Source organism: Trichosurus vulpecula, chromosome 1 (assembly GCF_011100635.1).
Source record: "Trichosurus vulpecula isolate mTriVul1 chromosome 1, mTriVul1.pri, whole genome shotgun sequence".
NCBI lineage: Eukaryota > Metazoa > Chordata > Mammalia > Diprotodontia > Phalangeridae > Trichosurus > Trichosurus vulpecula.
The window spans coordinates 282,692,478-282,719,956 of record NC_050573.1 but is presented as its reverse complement, the minus strand read 5'-3'; the positions used below and the strand labels follow the sequence as shown (position 1 = coordinate 282,719,956).

General features: G+C 38.4%; 1 protein-coding gene across 1 annotated transcript in view; it reads left to right on the top strand.

Annotated features, from left to right (window-relative positions):
• Nucleotides 1–3,327: 3,327 nt before the first annotated feature.
• VCPIP1 (valosin containing protein interacting protein 1) overlaps nucleotides 3,328–27,479 on the top strand; it is a 37,755-nt gene continuing 13,603 nt past the window's right edge. Inside the window, exons 1-2 of the mRNA XM_036741972.1 lie at nucleotides 3,328–6,406; nucleotides 11,630–11,716. Coding sequence (XP_036597867.1) covers nucleotides 3,703–6,406; nucleotides 11,630–11,716 — 2,791 coding nt within the window. The 5' untranslated portion in view covers nucleotides 3,328–3,702. The remainder of the gene's footprint in view (nucleotides 6,407–11,629; nucleotides 11,717–27,479) is intronic.

Sequence of the window (27,479 nt, the reverse complement as noted above, 5' to 3'; positions counted from 1 at the left end):
TTGGGCCCAGCCACAATGAAAAGCTTATGGCCTCAGGCAAATGCCTCATCTAGTGGGAAGATTCAAGGGGAGTTCAAGGGGGCTCCCACAGTCTAAACCCCATCACCAGCAACCCCAAACTATGTCACTAGAACTGACATTTTCCCAGATGCATCCCCCTCCCCCACCTCTTTGCCTTCTTACTAATAGGGGAGAATGTTTCCTCTGATTCTGAGACTTAAAAATGTATCTTATTGGAATCCTTTCTCTCTCTCTTCTTTCACCAAACAGCTGCATAGCTCAGAGGTCAAGGTGACTAAGCAGTGCTCTGGCCTGGTTACCATGGCAAAGCCACTCTGGCCTCAGCCTGGCAGTTAGACTGGATGACTGGATCGTCTCTTAAACCAGGGGAGCAAACCAAGACCATCTCTCCCAAAACTCCATTTAATACATGGGAGGGGAGAAGAGAAAAGAAGGAGGGCCCAATCTGTTCTTGATTAGCCTGTTTTGCATGGCATCTCTTCATTGCAGAACATAATTCCACATTTCCACTAAGATCTCTCTTCTTTCAGGAGACACTTCTTCCAAGAAGCATTTTTGGATGCCATTCCAGATTGGACCTTATCTGGCTCAAACTACTTCTTTTATTTATATTTATCTTCCTGATTATACATACGCATACTGGAAATTAAGAATTTGCTGGAAACACAGAACTGTTTTAGCTCAGTTTTCTTGTTTACAGAACAGGGATGATGGCTTCAGAGAGCCTGCTTAACTCTGAGGTTCTTGGATGCTGTAAGATATGACATTATCTACCCTACTAGGATGCTGTGAAGGTTTTTGATAATTCATGTAATGGAACTTAGAAAAAAGTACTAAATAAAAGTCTGATATTCTTAGTGCTTTAGGGAGTTAGGCAAGCAGTAAAGCTGATTAGATAGTGGGAAAGGAGCTGTAATAAGTATTCTTTCAAGAGCAATGTGATGATTTGTTTTTGTTTAGAGAGGACTCGGAACTTCTACGTGTTATTTTAAAAAAGATAAATATGATTATCTAAAAATTACATTTTCAAGCTTGTATGTTGTATGCATATATAGTTTATTATATGTATATTAGACTATTAGATATTATACTTTATGTATATGCATCTATACAATGTTGCACATTATATACATATATGTAATATCTAAGCCTGAAAGTCATTATAGACAATAATATTTTATCTTATTTTTATAATATTCAGAATTTCCAAGTACTCTGTAAACAAAAGTAAATAAATCATAACATTGCTTTTGAAAGAATATTTATTATTACAGTACTCTTTCCCATTTTTAATCAGCTTTACTACTTGTCTAAGGTTTGATCAAAAACTATATGCAAAGTGCTTTTAGAGCCTTAAAATGCTGATGTTAGCTACTATTACTTGATTACATATGAGAAATCATATTACTGTATATACTATTGTGGTGCTTTAAAAAAAAATACTTGTTAGCTCCACAACTGCTTAGAAACAAGATTTCTCTAAACTGAACCATTTATTCAACAAGAACTTAGTAAATGCCTACTATGTGCCAGGCATTGTGAGAGAGACACCCTCACTCTATAGAAAACAGAGTGAATTAATTCTCAGAAATTAGTTTTGGAAGAATTTATTTAACTTGGCAAGGTTTGGCGCTACGGAGCCATTAATATTATCACTCCAACTGCTTGCATTTGAAAATGAATTCTACGACGGTAAGTAAAATAGTATAACTATATATATATATGTATATGTATATATATACATACACACACACACACACACACACACACACGACAACTTGGGCTTTAAAAAAAGGGGGAAGAATTCAGAGACAACAGGGATCATTTTGCCTTTGTGATCTACAGGCTACTTTTCCTTTTTGGCTAAATTAGTTGACAACTATTGGAAGTGAATCAACACCAAGATCCTGTTGGGGTGGGGGAACAGCTAACTGCCTTCCAGAGCACGCATTTCATAACATTCATGTGACTCGCGTCAAAGAAACTAATAGGACGGGCAGTTTCCTTGGCAGCCTCTGAGCTCACATGACCTCAAGCTCAGTACTTTCTGTCTACATTTTGTGCCAAGTCTTACAGAAATGTTCAGGCAGTTTATCTAAGTCTCCAGAAAGCAACATCAGCATTTCCATGAAGATAAACTTTGTTCCAGAAAAGTGAAGAGTGCTGATGACAGTACAGTTTGTAAGCCATATATGTGTGCAGACAGACAGACACAGAGACACACACACACACACGGGGTGGGGAGGGGAGAGAAAGAGTGAGAGACAGAGACAGACAAAGAGACAGAGGAGAGAGATTTGTCAAAGTCCATCAGGAGGAACGCGGAGCGGAACGTGGCAGGATTAAATCTGGCAGTCCAGGTTAACGGCAAGTCATAAAAATAACTCTTGAAAGGTAAACAAAACACTCCACCTGGAGAGAGGAGCATGACTGGCTCTGACTGTAGTCAGTCGGATTCTCGGAGCTCTTCCCAGGAGCAGGTGGTGGCCCGCGCTGCCCCCCCTCCCCTGGCAGCCCACGCCTTCCCTGGTCCCAGATGACTCAGCTCTCTTGACCTTTATTTTGTGAGCTGCAAAGATGAATCGGAAAAGAGAAGCTGAACTCATTTCCCGGAATGACAGTCCTAGCTAGAGAGGCTGCCTGCAGCGTCCCTGCCCAGGTTGGGAGGAGGGGAGGCGAGGGAAGAGCATCGACGCAGAAAAGACCCGGGAGGAATCCCCTGAGGCCACGGGGAATCCCAAACCTTTCCTTTCTTTCCCATCCCCCGCAAAGACCCATAGGTCTTCGCCTCCTGCCAATCTCCCCCGCCCAATACTTCCCTGGATGCTCATTTCCCAAGAGCTCTCTCTCTACTTCCATCAACCCATCCATCCACACTTAAAGGTGCTAAGAACACAAGCGACTTGCTTTCTATTCCCCGGCATACAACGCCGGGTCCTCACCGGCACCCTTCCTTCTCCCAATCCTGCGAAGCGGTAGGGAAGTGCAACAGGTACCATCGTAGGGCAACCTAGGAAATGTGGTCCCTCGTTGGCTCAAGGTTGCGCCTTTAGGCGAGCCAGGGAGCGGCCTGAGACTACAACTCCCGGCAGGCAAAGCGAGCCATCTTGTTTTCTCTTTGCATTACCACAGTTCTTTACTTTCCTCTTCCTCTTTTTCCTTCGCTGGGGCCCTGAGCCGCAATGCCTCACGGCACTCGTAGTCCCGACCCGACCCAAGCCTTCATTATCCTGAGGTCAGACGCGCAAGCTGGTAGACTCTAATTCCCAGGGGGCAGAGCGAAGGCCGCGCCTGCGCGTTCTCCTCGGGAGGGCGTGTGTGTATGTCTGTGTGTGAGAGAGGGGTAGGGAGAGAGTGTGTGTGTGAGAGAGAGAGAGAGAGAGAGAGAGAGAGAGAGAGAGAGAGAGGGAGAGAGGGAGAGAGAGTGTGCGGGGTAGGGTGGAGGCCGTTACGTTCGGGGCAACGGCTACGACAGTGAAGAAGCAATTAGAGAAGCGGCGTCCAGTGCTTCCGCCTTCACTTAGGTGTCGGTGGGGGGGGGGGCTGATAAAGAGAGGAAAGCGAATCGCCAGTCAGGCGAGCCGGGGCCTGGGCCCGACTGATCGGGGCCGGTGCGGGTCAGGGCTATGAGCCTTTGAGGGGTCGCCCGGGGCGCGGAGCGAGACCCGAGAGCGGAGAGCGATGTCTCAGCCGCCGCCGCCACCGCCTCCCCCTCCTCCACCTCCTCCCCCCGAGGCGCCGGCGGCGGCCGCTGCTGCGGCCGTGGCTCAGGGGTTGCTCGCGAAGCGGAAGGACCGACGCATCCTGTCCGGGAACTGCCCGGACCCCAAGTGCCAGGCGCGTTTGTTCTTCCCGGCCTCCGGCTCGGCCAGCATCGAGTGCACGGAGTGCGGGCAGCGGCACGAGCAGCACCAGCTGCTGGGGGTGGAGGAGGTGACCGACCCGGACGTGGTCCTGCACAACCTGCTCCGGAACGCGCTGCTTGGGGTGACGGGGGCCCCTAAGAAGAACACGGAGCTGGTGAAGGTACTGGGCCTCTCTAACTACCACTGCAAACTGCTGTCGCCCATCCTGGCCCGATATGGGATGGACAAACAGACGGGCAGGGCCAAGCTGCTCCGAGACATGAATCAGGGCGAGCTGTTTGACTGCGCCCTGTTGGGCGACCGCGCCTTTCTCATTGAGCCCGAGCATGTCAACACTGTGGGTTATGGCAAGGACCGATCTGGAAGTCTGCTCTACTTGCATGACACCCTTGAAGACATTAAGAGGGCCAACCGGAGTCAGGAGTGCTTGATTCCAGTGCATGTAGATGGGGATGGGCACTGCTTGGTACATGCTGTGTCCCGGGCTCTAGTGGGCCGGGAGCTATTTTGGCATGCCTTGAGAGAGAATCTTAAGCAGCATTTTCAGCAGCACCTGGCTCGATATCAAGCCCTTTTTCACGACTTCATTGATGCTGCTGAGTGGGAGGACATTATCAACGAATGTGACCCCCTTTTTGTGCCACCTGAGGGTGTTCCCTTGGGTTTGAGAAACATCCACATTTTTGGCCTTGCCAATGTGTTACACCGGCCTATTATTCTCTTGGATTCCCTCAGTGGCATGAGAAGCTCTGGGGACTATTCTGCCACTTTTCTTCCCGGGCTTATCCCTGCCGAGAAGTGCACTGGTAGAGATGGCCATTTGAACAAACCAATTTGCATCGCCTGGAGTAGCTCTGGCCGAAACCACTATATTCCTTTGGTTGGCATAAAAGGGGCTGCTTTACCCAAACTGCCTATGAAGCTACTTCCTAAAGCATGGGGAGTGCCTCAGGACCTCATTAAAAAGTATATTAAACTTGAGGAAGATGGTGGGTGTGTGATTGGAGGAGACAGGAGTTTGCAGGACAAATACTTGCTGAGGCTTGTGGCTGCTATGGAGGAAGTCTTCATGGACAAACATGGTATTCATCCTAGTTTAGTTGCAGATGTTCATCAATATTTCTATAGGAGAACTGGGGTAATAGGAGTTCAACCTGAAGAAGTAACAGCAGCTGCAAAAAAAGCAGTGATGGATAATCGCCTTCACAAGTGTTTGATCTGTGGTGCCCTTTCTGAACTTCATGTGCCCCCCGAGTGGTTGGCTCCAGGAGGGAAATTGTACAACCTGGCCAAAAGTACCCATGGACAGCTGAGGCCTGACAAAAATTATAGCTTTCCTTTGAACAATCTGGTGTGCTCATATGATTCATTGAAGGATGTTCTGATACCAGACTACAATCTGAGTAATCTAACAGCTTGTAATTGGTGCCATGGCACATCAGTTCGAAGAGTTAGAGGTGATGGTTCTGTTGTGTATTTGGATGGGGACAGAACTAACACCAGATCCACCGGAGGTAAATGTGGTTGTGGATTCAAACATTACTGGGAAGGTAAAGAATATGACAATCTGCCTGAAGCTTTTCCTATTACTTTGGAGTGGAGTGGAAGAGTAGTCAGAGAAACAGTGTATTGGTTCCAGTATGAAAGTGATGTGTCTTTGAATAGCAATGTTTATGACGTTGCAATGAAACTTGTTACCAAACATTTTCCTGGTGAATTTGGAAGTGAAATCCTAGTTCAGAAAGTTGTCCACACTATATTGCATCAGACAGCCAAAAAGAATCCTGATGACTACACTCCTGTAAATATTGATGGTGCTCATGCCCAGAGAGTTGAGGATGTGCAACATGGGCAAGATCTGGAGCCTCAACTTCCAACTAAAATTATTCTTACTGGGCAGAAAACAAAAACTTTGCACAAAGAGGAATTAAATATGAGTAAAACTGAAAGAACTATTCAACAGAACATTACAGAACAAGCTTCTATAATGCAGAAACGGAAAACTGAGAAGTTAAAACAAGAACAAAAAGCCCAACCTAGAACTGTTTCCCCAAGCATCATTCGTGATGGGCCATCATCTGCTCCTGCTACTCCTACCAAGGCCCCTTATTCACCAGTATCTACTAAGGAGAAGAAGATCCGTATAACAACAAATGATGGGCGACAGTCAATGCTTACACTCAAACCTTCAACTACCTATTTTGAACTTCAGGAAAGCATAGCTAGAGAATTTGATATTCCGCCATATTTACAATGTATTCGATATGGTTTTCCTCCTAAAGAGCTAATGCCCCCCAAAGCTGGAATGGAAAAAGAGCCTGTGCCCTTACAACATGGTGATAGAATAACAATAGAAATCCTAAAAAGTAAAGAGGAAGGTGGTCAGCCTAGCGCAGCACACTCAGCACACACTGTGAAACATGAAGATATTGCTGTTACTAGCAAAATATCTTCTAAGGAATTTCAGGAGCACACTGACAAGGAAATGTACTCCTTATGCCTTCTGGCAACATTAATGGGTAAGATCAATTTACTTTATGTAGCATATATTTTCTCTGTAAAATGAAGAAAGTGTTTTTTGTCTTCTGTTCTTGAGGACCCTGAGGTCTGTGAAAATCAGACCATCTATGCTAGAAGAAAATGGCTTGCTTTAGGTTTTTGACATGTCTGGGTAAATATGCCAGATTGCAAAAATGTGCTTTTGCTGTCATTGGATTCCTTAGAACAACATAATTTATACTTGCAGTGATTTTTAAATACCATGTCTGGTCTTTCATTTTCTTGGAAGACTTAGGTGGCAGTTGAGTCTACCCACCTTTCCTCCTTTGATTTTTGTTTAAATTTATTGTTTTCCTGTGTTTAGATCAGGTGATTCAGGACTTCCTGTCTGATGAATTGCAGTTTATGGTGTTGATATTTCCACCCCACCCCTACCTAATTTTATGCTGGTGTTGTCTTAACTCCTTTTCCTGTTCTTACCTCCTGCCTTATTCACATCTTTTTTTAATAGCTTTGAGTGCCTTCATTGGCCTCAGTGAATGTCTTTGATTGTAATGAAGTGCCATAGGGAGAAAGAGATAGGTAGTGATAGGGTTGTTTTTGAAATATATTAGGGAGAATGGGTGTGACTTTTCTCTTTCAATGATACAGCTGAAAGTAATTTAAAAAAACTCTTGTTACCAGTGAAATATAATTTAAAGTTTTAGACAATAATTTTGTATTCTAGCCAGTTGGAATAGGAATTGAATAGAAAGGTTTATGGCATTGCAAGGTGATATGAAGAAAGCAAATGTAGATACCAGTAGTTTATGACTTTTTTTCTTGAAAGATTTCTGATTTCTACAAAGGTAGTGTCATAGCATAGTGTAGTAGCATCAATGCTACTAAGTGTGTTTCTTCACTTTCTTAGATAAAGACTCAGGTTTCTTTCTGAATTATTAATTTTGGGGTTCTAGTAGTTCTGGGAACTAAAGTCTTTTTAATGCATTGGTTTAGTGGACAGAGTATTAATTCAGAAATTTCACTTCTAGTCCAAACTCCTCTATAAACCAACTCATGATCTTATAAAATTACCTAGGCAATCACTTTGTCTTACTTTGTCCTTTCTCTGCAAATTTGTGGTGATATTACAGAAAGAATTCTATTTTATTGAATTTGTAGGGAATATAAATTTTTGAGTTAAAGCTAAACCTCTTTAAATCAGTTATTTTGTTTACATAAAACAAACGTTAAACTTGGTATTATTGTTTATAAACATTCCCTTCTATGAGTACTTTCTTTTCGTATGTAAATATGTAATGCTTTCTTTTCATATGTAAATATAGACACTTAAGTTTGTAGATTTGTAACCCAAAGGTATTTTAAGCATTATCTACTCCAAACTTCCTAATTTTACATATGAGGAAACTGAGGTTCCGACAGGGTAAGTGATTTGCTCAAAGTTGTAGTTACAAGTGGCATAAGCAGGATTTGAATCCAGGTCCAGTATTATTTCTGCTTAATTTTGTTTGAGGGGCCATTTTTTTATAACTGTTTAAACTCAACGTGATATTAATTAAATGTGACATTTTTTGAAGTGTGTTGAGTTCTAATCCTAACTTTATCATTAGCTGTATCCTTGAACTTGTCACTTAACCTCCATGTGTCCCAAATTTTCCCACCTGTAAAATGAAGCACTTGGACTAGATGATATCTAACGTCCCTTCCAGTTTTAACATTCTCTGTTTATCTTGAGCATCTGTTTGGCAAAGGATGGAGCACACTTGGTGCCTGAACTGAAGAGGCTATAAAATGATGAAGCTCAGACTGGAGACAAAGTGTGAAGGATGTTTTGTTTTTTATATGACCACATCTGAGTAAAGCTAGTGATAATTAAGAAAATACCTTATCGTGCTTCTGACACTTTACTACTGCACTTCATTTTATTTCCATCCTGAGTTGAAGGATTCCTTTGGCTTTACAGCTTTTATCAGTTTGAGACCAATGTCCTTTCCATGTAGCAAAATTATAAAATCCCCAAATATCAGCAATATATAATTTTGAAAAGCATACCTTTAAAAAAAAAGAATAATGGGTGATAGGCATATATGACTTTTAGTATCTTCCATTTAAAAAAAAAAGTTGACCACCAATAGTCAGACTTGTGGCATTATTTTATAGGCACTTTTGGTTCAGAATATCCATATATCAAATTCATTGTATCTACAGCAGAAAAGCATCCCTTTCTCAGGTGCATCTACCCTATGACTAATACTGGTCCTTGGCCACAGTGTAGAGCTAGCCTTTTTTCTATAGAGCTGGGTGTTTTATCACTAATTAAGAAAAACAAACAAACCAAAAAACCCTCAGGATTCTACCTGAATAATGTCATCTCTTAAGTTATAGTCCACCTCTTCATCTAGATGATAGAATGTTAATGAACTTAATGCCTTTCTGCAAGTTATCTGCCAGTCTTTAAGTGACACATGGGTAAATTGTGCCTCTTTTGATACCGTTGACTCTACGGTATTAAAATGTCTTATGAATCCAAATTTAACTTAGTGTACTATGCTGTATTATTGGGTCAGTTTCACTGATCTTGTATTATTAATTCAGTTTTCTTCCCCCTTAAAGTGACTTACTAATTTAGGTGAGAGAGAATAGCTTATTTTAGAGTTGTATAAGTGGTGGTATAATGCCTTTTGTTTTTTGTTTTCATACCAGTTATTGTTCACTTTTTAGGAATGGAATGATGTTTTTGTTGTTTGATTTTTGAAACCTTTTCCTAATTCCACACCAGCCCACAAAGAGCAGTATGGATAGTGATTTTGTTAATTTACTGTATATTTTTAAAATCTTAAAACTTCTTGAAATTGCATTCACCCAGGCAAGTTACAAAGCCAATGTTGGGAATACTATAGAAGTAATTGGACCTGAGTATAATCACTACATCTCTGAATTTTTCTTTAAAATGTTGGGTGAAAGGCAATTTTATAAAATTGAAATGACACTTTAGTTAGTACCTCACTGTATTTCACCTTCTTTCCATAGGCCTTCATGGACTATACTGTGTACTTCTAACAGGGAAGCATTCATAACTTTGTGTAAAACATCATTAACAGTATTTGTATCTAAGATTAAGATGCATTTGCACAGTGCTGTATTTTGTTATGTTTTTACATCAAAATGTTTTCTGAAGTCATGAGCTTTAACATTGATTGCATAGAGTGGATGCACTTGGGAAGCTGGGGATACTAAGAAGAGAGGCAAGCAGATGATTCCTGGGAGCTGTTTTGGCTAAATAATATATGTTAGAGATTGGAAGTGAGAGAATAGATGGCAATAGCTCCTTCATTTAATTCATCTTTGAAATCTTTTGTAGTGGAAACAGATTTTCTTCATTTGCAGTAGAAATTTGTGTTTTGACAATACATTTTTTAATGGCTACAGATTCTTCAATTCATAGCCATGTTCATTTTTTGGTGAGTTTTAGAGTATGTTGAATTAAATTTTCATCACTAAATTTCACAAAATAGTTAAAATTTTTATTTTGTGTAAATCTTAGGTTTCAAACTTTAATTTATAGTCAGATCTCAATTGTAGTATACACTTTATGAACTAGCAGTTTGAAATCCTTGACCACTTTACCATTACTGTTCAGGATACACACTTCATCTGAGGAAGGATTAGAACTTGACATGCTACTGCTGTGAGTTGTGTTGTTTCTTGAGTTTTAAAAAAAATGTGGCGTCATAGGACGATAGAGCTGAAAGGGACCTTAGACATCATCTAATACAACTCTCTCATTTTACAGATGAGGAAAATGCAGCCCAGAAAGGTATAGTGCCTTACCAAGGTCACTAGTAATAAGAAGCAGTTCTGGGATTAGGAGCTGTCACTTGACTTCAAATCCAGTATTCTTTCAGCTGTGCCATTCTGCCTTAACATTAAAATGACAAGGTGGTTATTAGGAATTGATTGAAAAATCCAGTTGCTAATTTTCCAACCGTATTTATACCTAGTAGATGTGAGAGGTTAAAGTTAAGATAGGTAAACTAAGTAAGAATGGACCAGGGAAAAGGGATTTATAATTCCAGTTGTGGTACTGGTGGGGTAGGAGCCAGCGAGAACATGGGAGTGTTGGAAATGGGAGCTAATTGCAAAGTATGAGTCCCTTGAGATTAGGAATGGGTTTTAGAAAGGGGCCACCATCCCTGTCCTTAGTAAGTTCTCACTTTTTCATCAGTATTGCTTGTGTTTGGCAAACTTGTAAGTGGAGGTAGAGAATTTGTCCTGAATGTGGGATTTTCTATAGGAAGAGGAAAAAAATTTTGGTGAATTGGAAAAGAGATAGTCTTGAACATATTGAAGGCCTTCGGTGAAGGTTGAAGTAGACATTCAGTCATTAAACATTTATTAAGTGCTTATTATATGTGCCAGGCTGTGCTAAGTGCTGAAGACATACAAAGGGAGAAGACAGTCCCTGTCCTTGAGGAGCTCCCAATCTAATGGGGAGACAATGTGAAAATAAACTATATAATCAATCAATAAACATTTATTAAGTGTTTATTATGTGCCAGTCACTGCGCTATGTGCTGTTTGAGGAAATAATCAAATGAGAGAAGGCACTAGAATTAAGAGGGCTCAGGAGAGGCTTCTTATATTAGGTAGGATTTTAGCTGGGTCTTGAAGGAAGCCAGGAAAACCAGGAGGTAGAGATGAGGAAAGAGAACAGTCCATGCATGGAGTGGAAATGGGGAAAGAATAGTCAGAAAAGGAACAGAAGTAAAATCATGAGTGCTTTGTGTAGCACTAGGCAAGTTGTGCTGGGGGGGGTTATAAAAGAAATAATTGTCTATTTTTTGGCCCATTTATTTCAAGCAATAGTTGATTGTAGTAGCTCATATTTATATGGTACTTTATAGTCTTTTCAGTTTTCACTCTTTTTAGTGGGCAAATCACTGATCTCTGAACCTCAGTTTCCTCATGAGTAAAATGCGGATAATGATTTTTGCATTACATACCTCATAGGACTATTGTAAGGACAATCTTTTGTTCTGAATATTAGAGTTGTGAGGGACCTTAGAGGTCATCTAATCTTAAACCCATCATTTTCCTTAGCTGTGAATGGATAAAATGGTTTCACAAAGCCCCTTTCTAAAACCGTTGTTTTTGTTGTTCTAGGAGAGATAATAAAATGAATTCTAGCAGGTATTATGGCCCTTGGTACCAATATTGACTCTGGATCTGTTTTTGTTCTACAGGAGAAGATATCTGGTCTCATGCGAAGGGACTTCCTCACTTGTTCCAACAGGGTGGGGTGTTCTACAACATAATGAAGAAAACCATGGGTACAATTTATTTCTAACTTTATTCTTGGATAATATATCTACTCAAGTCATTTTAACATAGGGAAGTTTGCATTTATGTGGGTGTACCTTAAAAAAAAAATCTGAATTGTAGCTGTCATCAGTATATAGTAGTCAAATCAGTTAATGTGTTATTACACTGACATCTGTTGGACAAATATTTTTCTTGACATATCATCACTAAAAGTGTTTAAATAATTTGATCTTTCTCACTTTTTCCTTATCTAAAAATTGCCAAGTGCTAGGAGTAGAAAAGTTGAATAGCTTTTTATAGCTCTTACCAGATAAAGTCCATGGGATAATAGCTGTACCCCATGATTAGAAAGTTATGGTTATAGAGTAAAAAGCAGATTGACTAGCAACATCAGTGAGATAATCAGAACCAGAATATATGTGGATTTTTTTTATTAAGTTATCATAATAGGTGATTGTATTTTGATGTTTTCTGACCCAACTCTGTGAACCACCAATTAACTTTTCCCTCCCCTTATACCTTATATTCTTAGTCTTATATACAATAGTGTATATGTATACTTATACACACGTGTATGTGTGTATTTATTATATATACATATGCACACCTGCTTAGAGTCATAGGCCATACTTCTTTTTCTTCTTTGCTCAATAATGTATACATTCTTTCCCGAAGTTCTAGGGATGTTGTCCAAGCTTCTGTTTACTTTGGAGCCCTGGTCTTATGAATCAGCTTTTACTTTTTGGCTTATCTGGGTCCCACTAAACTTTACATTATAGTTTCATTCTACTTAAAGTAATATTTTCCTTCCTTTTAATTTTTTTCGATTATGTTCCTGGTTGAAATACCTACTTAATGTTTATCCTTATGAGAGTTCTTAGCTATAATGGGAAGAAAAGTAAATTATTCAAGTTTTGTTGCATTAAATACAGCCATTTGTAATTGAATCTCCCTGTAAGATTGTCTTGTAATGTTTCTTGTAGAATTGCCATTGAAACAATAGCAACAGTGCATATTGTAGATAGGTCAAGTTTAATTGAGTATGGGGCAGTTTCACCTGGCAAATATTATTTTATTCCAGTGTTGCGAAGGTTTGTTGTATGCTACATTTTTCACTTACATAGCTCCTGTTTCCCTGCCCCCCCCCCCCCCCCCCCGAAAAACCGCCAAAACCATACTACCAGACACACAGTCAGCATGTAGTATAGCTAGGTTGGTCAGATCCATAGTAACAAATATCCTGAGGTCTTTGTGCTCTGCATCATATTTGGTATAGAGGCAATTTAGTGTTACTTTTGGAATTTGGGGAAATATTTAGATGACTTTTAAGAAATCCTCTAGATTTTATGTTATGTTAAACAGAGATTAGGGCAGCTAGGTATAGAAGTGGATAGAGTGCTGGGTCAGAAAGACTCTTCTTCCTGAGTTCAGATCTGGTTTCAGACACTTAATAGCTGTGTGACTCTCGGCAAGTCACTTAACCCTGTTTGCCTCAGTTTCTTCATCTGTAAAATAAGCTGGAGAAGAAAATGGCAAACCATTCCATTATCTTTGTCAAGAAAGCCTTAAATTGGGGTCATGAAGAGTAGAATACCACTGAAATGATTGAACAACAACAAAACAGAGACTATAAAAGTATAGTTCCACAATTTTTAAGTTGAGATATATTAATAAAATTCATAAGGATATGTAAGTTATGACATCAGATAACCTAAAGGATAATGAATGAAGGAAGTTGTCTGGGAATGATAAGGGTGCAGTAACTTAAGTCTAGTTTTTATAATGTAGGGAGGTTACATATTCTAGTTAAGTGAGTAATTTTAATAAAACTTGTTAAGCTGATATCTTTATTCAGAGTGGTATGAAGTTTGAAGCAGCTATTGACTAGCTGCCCCATTGTTTGATAGAATGATTGAAGAAACTGCCAGGGTTTATTTGCTCTCCATTGTTCTTGGTTCCTTAAGCTTTGAATGGGAGAGACTTAAAGTTACATTTAATTTTAATGGAATACATTATTATCGGTTCTTGAAAATCACACTACCCTTCTAAAAAAAGAGTTATTTTTCTTACCTGGTAGAAATTAGTTTTAGTTCTTTTGCCACTGAAAAACCTAAAAAGTGAAATGTGTTTTCTGGACAAAGTGTCTTCTAGAGAGAACAGCAACTCTCCTTCATTTTCTTTCCCCCACTCCCCCCTCCTCCTCTTCATTTTCAGAAAGGAGGAGGCCAAATAATATTTTAGATCATTCTTCCAGTGGTAAAAGATTTGACTCTAAAAGAAAAAAAGATTTATAAAGCTAAAATAGCTTTATATACTTTGGAGATATTAAAGCCTCTCCTCTTTCGAAAAATCTCTTAAGATTCTACAAGGATGAAAAACTATGTTAAATATGCCTATTTTTTGCTATTAAAACATCATTAATTCAGATTTAGAATTGTACAGAAACATTTTGTATTGTGCAGAGGCTAAAACAGGTTGGCACTAAGTATATTAACATGCGGGTCTGGATTTTTTCAAGATTCAGGATTTGTGATAATTAGGAAAGGTTTACAAATATTGCCTTTTTATCATCTTGATAAAGGAAAATTGTAAAGAAAATTGCAAGGGAGAATTTAACTTTCCTTGTCTTTAAGTACTTTAGCTTCCTTTTATATATGGATACCATTCATATTTTTTATATTTAAAATAGATTTTTATTTATACCTTTTGTTTTTATATTTCCTGTTTACCCCTTCATGTTCCAGAGAACCATCCCTTAGAGCAAAGAATTTTTTCTTAAAAAGAAGAAAAAAATCTCAGCAAAAATGATCAATTTATCAAAAAAAAATTGTGATATCACATACAAGGTTACAAACTAGACTCTTCGGAGTAGTGGGAGAGGATGTTCTTATAAGTCTTCATTGAGCTTTATAATTTCACAACTTTCTGTTTTGATTGTTTTGTAGTTCTTTCTATTTACGTCGTCGTGATCACTGTGTGTATTGTTTTCCGGGCTTTACTTACTTTCTTTGCATCAGTTTGTGTCTTTCCAAGCTTCTCTGTATTCATCATATCTATTGTGTCTTAGAGCTCAGTAATATTCCATTATATTCCACAATTCGTTTAGCCCTTCCAGATGATGGGCATTTACTTTATAGTTTTTTGCAACTGCAAAACAAGTGCTGCTAAAAAATGTTGATGTGTTGATATTATTCTTATCTGTAGAGGCATTCTTATCTGTCTAGAGAGTCTGCCTGCAAGCCTGTAGGTCTTGGGTTAGAGTCCTTTATCTGATACCTACTGGCTGTGTGAATCTGGGCAAATCATTTAGTTCCCTGATACTCTAGGCAACTCTCTAAGACCACAAGTTACAGAAAAGGTACTGAGGCTGGGCCTAGTAGCAAAGCTCTCAGAGAGGCTGAGGCTAATGGATTGCTCATTTGTGAGTTGGAGTGGGCTAAAGCCATTGGGTGTCTGCACTAAGTCTGGTAACTGTATGGTGAGCCTCCAGGGAGAGATCATCAGCTGTAATTTCAATATATTTTGAAAGATGCATCCTAAAAATACAGAATTAAAGTTGTCTGTTATTTTAATTAAGCAGAACAAACCTAAAAGGAAAAATAAAGATTTTCGTAAAACCATATACACTGGAAGTTTTGGAGGGTCACAAAAAATGTTTAAGAACTATATCTTTGGATCTTAGATATAGAATTGTAAGGGTCTTGGATACCAGCCTAGTCCATTTTACACCTTCGTGTTATAGTTAAAGAAATTTTGGCCTGGGAAGGCTAAAGTGATTTGTTTTAATGTCATATAGATAATAAGCACTGGAGGCAAAATTTAAACCCAAGGCCTCTGACTGTAGAGCCAGTGCTCTTTCCATTGTACCTTCTCTCCCTCCCCTGCATCAGTTGGATTAGAAATAAAATTAACCAACAAATTTTTATTATGTCAGCTGTGTCTGACCTAGGCCCTAGGGATACAAAATCAAAAATGAAACAATTTGGGTCTTTAAGGAAGTTATTTTCTATTGAGAGGAAACACATATAATGGTTGGTTGGTGACTGCTTATACAAACTAGCCCATGATACCTCCTAATTGGCCCCAGACCAACAGATCATGCTTCAACTTCACATCCCATCAAACCTGTCAAGCCATTTTAACAAGTTCTTGCTGCCTTGTGCCCCATCCCTCTTTCCAACCCCTAGAAAACCCTCCTTTTCCTGGTCACCACTCCCCTGTATATGTTATCATCTCTTATTAGAATGTCAGCTCTTTGAGGGGAGAGGATTTCTGGTTTTTGTTTTTAATTTGTCTCCTCACTGCTTTGCAGAGTGCCTTCTGTAAGTGCTTAATACATACTTTTTCATTCATTCAGAAGTGAGGAGAGGGATGCATTATAGGCGTGAGGACAACCTTTGAAAAGTTATGGAAATTGGAGATAATGTGTCAAGTGAGAAACAGGAAGAAAGACAGTTTGGCTGGACTATTGAATTCATGAAAGAATATAATCTATAGTGCTGGAAAGGTAGGTTGGAGCCAGGCTGTGAAGGCTTTAAATACCAAACAGATGAATTTGCATATGATGACAGAGGTAGTAAGGGGCCACAGAAGGTTATTGAGCCAGGAAGTGACGTGTTCAGACTTGTGCTTGAGGACTGTTACTTTGGCAGATGTGTGGAGATTTGGAAATTGGAGGAGGCCAATCAGGAAGCTATTGTGAGACCAGACCAGATAAGAAGTGATGAGGATTCCATAAACCAATGAGTGTAGGCCATTTTTCATTGTTACTTTCAAAGCTTTTTATTTTTCACTGTAGGCTTCAGAAGGTTCAAGTCTTCTGTGTGATAATAAACAAAGGTGTAATGGCTCATGTGCTTGTTAGTAAACTGCATTTTAAAAATGTTTAGAATTTGGACTTCAAATTAAGACTGGCTTTTTTTCTTTAATTATACTGATTTTGTGAAGTTTTGTGTACATATGTGAAAAGAGAATGTTAACTTTTTTTTTAATTAAGATTTTTTATTTTTAGTTTACAACACAGTTCCGCATGATTTTGAGTTCCAGATTTTCTTCCTCTCCCTCCCCAAGACGGCATGGAATTCAATATGTCTTCTATATACCCAATATAACTTTGCATTAAACTTATTTACACAATAGTCAAGTTGTAAAGAAGAATTATGACCAATGTAATGAATCATGGGAAAGAAGAAACAAAACCAAAAAAACAAAAACAAAAGAGAAAAAAAAGAGAGCAAATAGTTTGCCTCAATCTGCATTCAGACTCCATAGTTCTTTCTCTGGATGTAGATAGCTCTCTCCATCATGAGTCCTTTGGAGTTGTCTTTAAACCTTGTATTGCTGAGAAGAGCCAAGTCTATCAAGGTTAGTCATCACAGAATCAACATGTCTGTAGTTGTGTATAATGTTCTCCTGGTTCTGCTCTGCTCACTCAGCATTATATCCTATAGGTTTTTCCAGTTTATTATGAAGTTGGTCTGCTCCTCAGTAGTATTCCATTACATTCATATACCACAACTTGTTCAGCCATTCCCCAGTTGATGGGCATTCACTTGATTTCCAATTCTTTGCTACCACAAAAAGAGCTGCTATAAAATGTTTTTGTATGTATGGGTCCCTTTCCCATTTGTGTGATCTCCCTAGGAATGGTATTGCTGGATTAAAGGGTATGCACATTTTTATAGCCTTTTGGGCATAGTTCCAAATTGCTCTCCAGAATGGCTGGATCAGTTCACAACTCCACCAGCAATGTAACAACAGTGTTCCGATTTTCCCACACCCTCTGCAGCATTTATCATTTTCCTGTTTTGTCATGTTAGCCAATCTGACAGAAGAGATATGGTACCTAAGAGTTGTTTTGATTTGTATTTCTCTAGTAAGTAGTGATTTAGAGCATTTTTTCATATGCTTGTAGATATCTTTAATTTCTTCCTCTGAAAATTGCCTCTTGATATCCTTTGACCATTTCTCAATTGGGGAATGACTTATATTCCTATAAATTTGGCTCAGTTCTCTGTATATTTTAGATATGAGGCCTTTATCAGAGACACTAGTTGTAAAGATTTTCTCCCAATTTTTTGCTTCCCTCCTAATCTTTGTTGCATTGGCTTTGTTTATACAAAACTTTTCAATTTAACATAATCAAAATTATCCATTTTGCATTTTTTAATGCTCTCTATCTCTTGTGTCAAAAATTCTTTCCTTTCCCATAAATCTGATAGGTAAACTATTCCTTGCTCTCCCAAATTGCTTATAGTATCAGCCTTTATTCCTAAGTCATGAACCCATTTTGACTTTATTTTGGTATAGGGTGTAAAATATTTGGTCTATGCCCAGTTTCTGCCCTACCATTTTCTAATTTTCCTGGCAGTTTTGTGAAATAGTGAATTCTTAGCCCAGAAGCTAGATTCTTTGGGTTTATCAAAGAGTGGATTGCTGTAGTCACTGACTACTGCATCTTGTGTACCTAACCTGTTCCACTGATCCATCACTCTGTTTCTTAGCGAGTACCAAGTAGTTTTGATGACTGCTGCTTAATATCTGGTATGGCTAGGCCACCTTCCCTAGCATTTCTTTTCATTAATTCCCTAGATATTCTGGACCTCTTCTTCCAGATGAATTTTGTTATTATTTTATCCAGCTCTGTAAAATAATTTTTTGGTAGTTTGATTGGTATGGCACTGAATAAGTAAATTAATTTAGGTAAAATTGTCATTTTTATCGTATTAGCTCAGCCTTACCACGAGCAACTGATGTTATTCCATTTATTTAGATCTGACTTTATTTGTGTGAAAAGTGTTTTGTATTTGTCTTCATATAGGCCCTGGGTTTGTCTTGGCAGGTAGACTCCCAAATATTTTATAGTGTCTACAATAACTTTAAATGGAATTTCTCTCTGTCTCTTACTGTTGGGCTTTGTTAGTAATGTATAGGAATGCCGAGGATTTATGTGCAATTTATGTCCTGCAACTTTGCTGAAGTTGTTTATTATTTCAAGTAGTTTTTTACTTGTTTCTCTAGGTGAATCATCATATCATATGCAAAAAGTGATAATTTAGTTTCTTCTTTGCCTATTCTAATCCCTTCAATTTCTTTTTCTTCTCTTATTGCTACAGCTAACATTTCTAGTACTAAATTGAATAATAGGGGTGATAATGGACATCCTTGTTTCACCCCTAATCTTATTGGGAATGCATCTAGCTTATCCCCATTACAAATAATGCTTGTTGATGGTTTTAGGTAGATGCTATTTATATTTTTAAGGAAGGCTCCATTTATTCTTATGCTTTCTAGTATTTTTAATAGGAATGAGTGTTGCATTTTGTCAAAGGCTTTTTCTGCATCCATTGAGATGATCATATGGTTTCTGCTAATTTTGTTGTTGATATGATCAATTATGCTGATAGTTTTCCTAATATTGAACCAGTCTTGCATTCCTGGAATAAATCCTACCTGGTTGTAGTATATTATTCTCCTGATAAGTTGCTGTAATCTTTTTGCTAATATTTTATTTAAAATTTTTCCATCAATATTCATTAGGGAAATTGGTCTATAATTTTCTTTCTCTGTTTTCACTCTTCCTGGTTTAGGCATTAGTACCATATTTGTATCATAAAAAGAATTTGGTAGGACTCCTTCACCTATTTTCCCAAATAGTCTATAAAATATAGGAATTAACTGTTCTTTAAATGTTTGATAGAATTCACGTGTAAAACCATTTGGCCCTGGAGATTTTTTCCTAGGGAGTTCATTCATGACTTGCTCAATTTCTTTTTCTGAGATGGGGTTATTTAGGTATTTTACTTCCTCTGCTGTTACCCTGGGCAATTTATGTTTTTGTAACTTCATCCATATCCCTAAGGTTGTCAAATTTATGGGCATACGATTGAGCAAAATAATTCCTAATTATTGTTTTAAGTTACTGTTCATTGGAGGTGAATTCACCCTTTTCATTTTTGATATTGGTAATTTGGTTTTCTTCTTTCTTTTTCTTAATCAAATTGACCAAAGGTTTATCAATTTTATTGGTTTTTTCATAAAGCCAGCTCTTGGTTTTATTTATTAATTTAATAGTTTTCTTGATTTCAATTTTATTAATCTCTCCTTTGATTTTGAATATTTCTAATTTGGTATTTAATTGGGGATTGTTAACTTTTTTTTATTGTGAACATAGAAGGCCTGGGGTTCAAGTCCTTTTTCTGATATGAACTATATGACTATGGCCAAGGCATCTCAGTGCCCTGGGCAGCTTAAAACTCCAAGTTACAGATGAGTCATTGACATACATTGAGGAGTTACCACATTGGGTATGAAATCACAGGTCCAGACCCCTTTACCCCCTCCCTCCCAAAAGGGGGAAGGTTATGTATAGTTACCTAGGTTACATTAACTTGTATATGTAGTGTCATAGATTGTTTAAAAATGGAAAGAAAAGAGTTTTTAAAAATATATCTTTAAAAGCTAAAAGATTTATCAGATATAAAAGCGATATAATTGAGTTAAAGTGGATGTAAAAACTAATAGAGATGCTTTATTTTATGTAATGAATAGTCAGACCTCTGAAACATGTCTGACAGCATATCCAACATTCCATACCCATAGTCCCACATGCCTCCAAGAAAAGGTATATTTCCTCATTTCTTCTTCCTTTAAGACACTTTTAATGTTATAGAAACTTTAATATGCATCACAGCAGCTTTTATGGTTACTTTATTTGTAGCAATTATAACTTAAACTTTTGTGATGCTTTGTTTTGTCAACATTCTCATTTGGGTCTTGTTTTGGAACAAATCAAGTCAGTGGTACAGGTATGAATATCCCATCTCCAGTCACCACAGATCCTTTCCTTTTTTAACATAGCCCACTTGTGACCAGTGTGACCTTAGGCAAGTTTCTTAACCTCTTTGTGTCCTCAACTGTAAAATAGAAGTTGGACTAGATGATCTCCTAAGTTCCTTCCAGCTTTAAATCTGTGATCAGTTTTTTCCTTGCATTTCTGACTTTAAATTATACTTATCCTTATCACATATTTTCACATATTTTTGCTTAGTTATTCTGTATAAGTCTCATTTCCTCAATATGATTGCAAGGTTTTTGAGGAAAAGGATTGTGTAATGTTGGTCAATTTCCATTTTATTAAGTGCCTACTATATGCCAGACACTGTGTTAAACACTGAGCTACAAAGACAAAATTTAAGTAGTACTTGCCCTCAAAAAGCTTATGTTTTAATAAGGGAGGCAACATGTACATATTTAGGTCTTTTCAAGTTACCTACAAAGCAGACAGGAGGTGTGTGTGTTTGTCCTTCATTCTCGAAGAGGACCATGACACCAGGGAAATGATGACATGACTTGCAGTTAATTGTGATTTGAGTGAGGGAGGGCTGTGCAAGTTCACCGGCCTCACTTTCTCCCCCAGAGCCATGGCTTGATACTCACTAGGATGACTGGAGATGGCCCAGGATGCATTAGGAGACCTTGGCCCTTTCAGCCTAAGGTCTTTTTTCAGGTTCTCACTTTGAGTGAGTTAACACCCATTCAGTGAATAGGCCTCTTTAAAAAGTGAATTTTTGGTAGGCCATTGGGGTTAAGTGACTTGCCCAGGGTCACACAGCTAGTAAGTGTCAAGTATCTGAGGCCAGATTTGAACTCAGGTCCTCCTGACTCCAGGGCCCCACTGCACCACCTAACTGCCCCTAGACAGGAGGTGAACTTGAAAAGGGAAGGCACTAGCTGCTGGGGAGACCAGGAGAGGCTTCAGGCATAAGGTGATGTTGAGTTGAGTCTTTAAAGAAACCAAGGGGGCATCTAGGTGGTACAGTGCATAGGGCACTGGCCCTGGAGTGAGGAGGACTTGAGTTCAAATATGGCCTCAGACACTTACTAGCTGTGTGACCTTGTCAGCTGCTAGTATATAGATGTGATGGTCTTGAAGATAGGAAAGGAGATGAGGTATGCCTACTTGTCACAGTTTATCCTTAAGCCCCGTGTTATGAGAAGTTAGTGATTTGGCTTTAACGCTAAAAGATTACAAATGAATTAGCACTTAACCCTTTTTGATGATCAAAATAAGTGGATGAAAAATGAGGAGAAACTTTTAATTATTAGGCTAGTTATATGTTTAAAGCCATTATAATCTGGTGTTTTAATTCAAGCATTTATGAAGCACCTCCTATATAATGTGCTATGCTGTGTGCTAGAGGATGCAAAGACAAAAAATGAAACATTCTCTGTTCTCAAATAATTTACATCCTATGGAATTCTAATTTCTCTTAGGATACAGGGTAGAGATAAAACTTAAACACTGATATGTCAAAATATTCCCTCTCCAAATGTTAGAGAATTGAAGGAACTCCTAAGGAAAGGGCGAGCCTGATGCATTTGTACTCAAATGCAAACATGGGAATATGGTAAAGGAAATCACAGAACCTGAATCAAAGGCACATGGAGATCAGGAATGGAGTATGGGAGCTGAAGAGGACCTTAATCCTATTAAGGAATCCAAGTGTCTTGCTGTGAGAGAGGCATAACCCAAAACTAAAGGGGGCTTTGAGAGAAAAAAAAAGGCAGACAGCCATGGTGAAAAAGAGAATATACAGGTTGTACTAATCAACTTAGATGGGCTAGGAAACACCAAGGTCCCCAAGACAAAGGGCAAACAAGAAGATCAAGTCTCCATGCTGTAATTTTAGAAGAATGTTGGAGAATAGCTATGGCCCAGTGACAAGGAGAAAGCCTGAAAGATGACAGCTGAGTAGATGAAGAAGTGTCTTTGGAAAGGCATCTCTTTTTAACCAGAGAAAAATATTAGTGTAACTGTGGGCCCAATCTGTTTCTCTTCTGAATATCAGAGTAGAAAGTCATCTAGTCTGATTAGTGAATTCTACAAATGATGTAATTATGGCTCATGGACCTTAAGTAACTTAAGATCACAGAGTAATAAAGTAGTGGATTGGCCTCTTATGCAAATATTTTTAACTCATGTCCAGTCCTCTTTCTAATATACCCTATACTGACCACCCTCAAGGGTGGGAAGGAAGAAAGTAGGGTAAACATGCTTGGTCCTAGAAGAATGATCTTTGTCACCAAAATTGGGACAGGGTATGTCTGGTGCTCTTAAGTGCTTTAAACTTCCTTTTAAGATAGCCTTACAAAAACTACATTCAAATGTTTTTTGCTGAAATTTCCTCACACTACTGTAGTTTGGTTATTTATTTGAACAGATTGTGTCTTAATCTGTTGGTAGGCAAGGTGAGGCGTGAAAAAGAGTAAAGCCAGAGAAGAGTGGGGAGGGCTGCGACCAGAGTCTGTAACGGATTCTCACTTATTACCTTTGGGTTGGTAAGAATGGATTGAATTGACAAAACATGGGTATCATACTCCATTCTGGCACAACTGGTGATGGATACTTTAAATAGTTCCATAGACTGGACTAAGACTAAATTTCTTTTAAAATAGAACATTTACCTTTTTTTCCTTAATAAACACCAATGATCTCTCCCTTTATAGAATACTAGTTGCACAGAAAACTGGATTAGATGGCAAAAAGGACATGGGTTCTAGTCTTGAGCTCTTTTTTTTTTTTTGTTTTTTTTAAAAGCTATATAACCTTGAACAAATTATTTAATCTCTCAGCCTGAGTTTTCCTATTTATAAAATGAGGGCTTAAACTAAAAGATTTCTGTGTTAAAAAAGCCTGAGATACCATAGCAGAAGCCTCAGTAGTTTACTTAAGAAGTATTTTTGAGTGTCTATTGTGTATATAGGTTAGTTGATGAATGAGATATAGAAGTATAAGACATATTCACTACCTCTGAGGATCTTAAAAATCTAGTTGATAAAACCAGACATACACCAGTTTTTTTTAAAATTTTTAATAAAATAAAAAATTTCTAAGACTAAACTGAACTAAAGAAAAAGACTTGGTTACTATAAGCATTTCATTTTTGTTGGTTTTTGAGGTGTGATATATAAATCGTAAGTGGCACTACCACATTTACCAGCTTGGCATTCTCCGTGGTGCTAGAGTCAGTCCCAAAATCCCCCAAATCCCCTCTACTCAATATAGTCTCCCTTCTCTTTCCTTTCTTTGTCTTCCCTTCCCTTTCCCCAACAGTAACATTTCTCAGACCTGTCATTCATGAACAAAATTTCTTTTCCAGGGAAAAAATGACCAGGGATTGTTTCTCAAGATGTATAGATAGTTAGGAAACACAGCTTTCATAGACCACAGATCAGAGGATCATATATTTAGAACTAGAAGGGTCCTTAGAGACCATTGAGTTCAACTCTTCTCCAGCCCTAAATTTTTCCAGGTTCAGCAAGTGATATCGAAAGACAGACCTTCTATGTATACTATTAGTCAAGCTGTGATTGGTTCACTTTTCTAGAAAGTAATATCAAATTATTAAGGAAATGACTAAAAAGTTCCGTAACTGTAACTCAGAGATCCCATTGCCAGGTATATATCCCAAGGAGGTCAGCTATAGAAAGAAAGGTCCCATATGTACCAAAATATTTATAGTAGTCCCTGGTTGGTTTTTTTTTTTTTGGTCATAGCAAAGAACTAGAAATAAAGTAGACTCCCGGAATTGATTGGGAATGCTTATTGTGGTACATAAATGTAATGGAATACTATGGTGCTGTAAGAAACTATGAAGAATATAGTGGATATACAAATGGATGCAAAGTAAAGCAAAGAACCAGGAAAACAATATCAAAAGTGACTTTTAAGAATTAAATACAATTTAAAAACTTAAATTGAATACTGTATAATTATCATGACCAAGGTTGACGCTGAAGATGAGATTAGAAAATGTACCTTCCTTGCTTCTTTGTAGAAATAAAGTGCATTAGGTATAGAATATGGCATATGTTGTTATATTTGGGTGATATGTTGGGTTAGGTTTGATGAACTTTATTTTGCTTTAAAAATTTTTTTGTTCTGAGAGATGGCTCTCTGAGAAGGTGAGAAGGAGGGGATGTATTTGGAAATGAAAGTGATATAAATAGTATATAGCACTTAAAACAACAATAACTATTTTAGTGTTTCCTGTTACCCCTAGCATAAAATCCAAACTCTTCTGGGATTAAGGAGGGTTAGGTATATGCAGATAGTATGGGGTGGGCCAAGAGCAACAGTGAAAGGAATGTCAAATAAGCTAAATAGGTGATCTAGGTGGGCTGGGGTGGGTGTACTGTAGTGCCTTGGGTGGGTGTACTGTAATGCCTTGGGTGGAGATGCCAGTGATCTGGGCTGTTGAAATGTATGGAAGATTCAGGGATTGGGTTGCTTTCAAAGACATGGTCTTTTCCGTTTAGGGGTCCACGTCCCATCACCTCATCACTAGAATCTAGTTCAGTGCCTGTCACACAGTAGGTACTTAAATTATTTTTTATTGATTGCCTGGATTATTGAATGCATGGAGGGGAATATAATAAATGTTGGCACTAATAGAAATAGTTATCCCTTCCACATTGAGACTTTCCCCATAGTGGTTTTGATATATCTCAGGTCAGCATGAGAAATTAAATGGGAATTTTTTGGGAATTTTGCAGAAGCTATAGATGACACAGAAAAAGTTTAGAAACTCAGAAATGCATAAAATATACATATAGTATTGTCTAACATCAACATATTTTATCTTTTAATACCATAATAATTTAGATGTCTCTCACCAGAAAAATTTACATGGGTTTTCCAGATGGCAGGTGGGGGGGGGAAAGGTGCTCTGCTGCACTCCTAACTGGCTTTATGTGGAAAGGATAACTATAGTGAAGTCAGAAAAAAAGAGTAGGTTTGGAAAGAAAATAATAAGCTCAGACTGGGGCAAGTTTAATACCTGGTGCCAGTGAGATATCTAGGTGAAGACCTTTAAGCATTTAGGGGTGTCTGTGTGAGACCTCTCTAAGGCAGTGGTAGTTGAAGCCATGAAAGTCAAGAAGCCAAGAAAGACTGCTAAGGGAGGGTCTAGAGAGGGAAGCATCTGGGACCTACCCTTGGGTAATACTTCTAGTAAGAAGTCATTTAGTACATGGGAAGTCAGTAAAGTAGATGAAGAAAGCTAGGAAAAGTAGGACTGTGGAGCTTTTGAATTTAAAAGAGGAAAGTGGTGGGAGGGGATAATAATATCAATATTGTCCCGAGGTCTGGGAGGTTGAAGAGGTCTTTCTGGTTGAAAGTAGGCCACCACATTTGGCAAATAGGAGATGACCTTTGAGACAGCAATGTTAGTAGAATGATTGGGAAATAGGCACCAGATTGCAAGGGGGTTTAGGACAGAGTAGGAAGTGCAGCTAGGTGGTGAATTGGAGAGAGTGCCAGGCCTGGAGTCAGGAAGACTCCTCTTCATGAATTCAAATCCAGCCTCAAGTTACTTAAACTTTAGTTCCTCATCTGTAAAAGGAAATGGTAAATTGTAGGGTCGTGAAAAGTCAGACCCAACTGAAAAAACGACCTACAAGCAGAGGCCTAGGATCAAGACCACTTTTTTCAGAAGTTTGGCAGTGAAAGGGGAGGAGGAAGAGTGGTTGGTAGCTGAAAGAAGTTGAAGGATTGAGGAATTTTTTTTTTAGGATTGGAGAAACTGAGCATGTTTATTATAGGTAGGTGACATGGAGACTATAGTAAGCAAGAGAGGAAAATGATGTTTGTAGCAAGCTGGTCTAGGAGTTGAAAAGGAATGGGGTTGAGGGGGCAAGTAAAGGGATTAGCTTGAGTAAGGGGAGAGGATACCTTTTCTTTTCTGACTGTAGGGAAGGAAAAGAGGTTGGGTGATACTCCTGAGAAGTTTAGCAGAACTGAAGTAAAGAGAGCGTATGGCTTATGGATGAAGTCTTAATGAAGTGGGAGGCTAAGTGATTTATTGTGAATGTTAGGGGTGTAAGTCTAGTTACGGGTTTCAGTTCACTGTTTAACAGTCCATCTTAAAGGGAAAGCAGTTATTAATGATAATTTTTATCCACAAGGAAGCTCATAGTTTTCAAAGCATTTATATATAAGATTTCAGAATAATTTGGATGGATTCATTGATTCTCAGTACTATAAAATGGCTATTATAAAATAATTATATCAGTTTTTCACCACTACCCTCATATATCTTTTCAGCACTTCATAAGCCTTTTTTTGTTTCTCTGGAATCTTCATATTCATTGTTTCTTTCAATGTAGTAATGTTCTGTTACAATGCTGTTCTTAACCTGGGGTCTGTAGATTCCCAGAGAGTCCATGGGGAAAGATTTTGGGGGAGATTTATGAACTTGGATGGGAGAAAAAATTCCATCTTTGTTTCAGCATAAATGGTTTCCTTTATAATCCTATTTATTTTAAAACATTGTTCTGAGAAAAGATCCATAAGCTTCACTAGACTGCCCAAGGGCTTCATGGCACAAAAAAGGTTAAGGAACCCTTCTGCATTACAGTTATATCCCACAGTATGTTTAGCCATTCCCCAGTTATGGGCATCTAACTTTGTTTCTAGTTCTTTGATATCACCAAAGTACTATTGTGAATATTTTCGTGTATAGAACCCACTGACTCCTATGGAAGCCCACTCCACTTTTGGACAATTCCAACAGTCAGGAGATTTCCCTTATATCGTCTGAATGAGAGACAGTGTGACAGAGGAGGTTGGGCAGGAAGCTTTGGGTTCAAGTTCTGCCTCTGATACAAAGTGACTGTGTGAACCTGAGGACATCTCTCAGTGCCCCAGGCAACTTTCTAAGACTGTGGTGCACAACAGTTTTTGATCTGCCTTAGTAGAAGGGTTTTCCT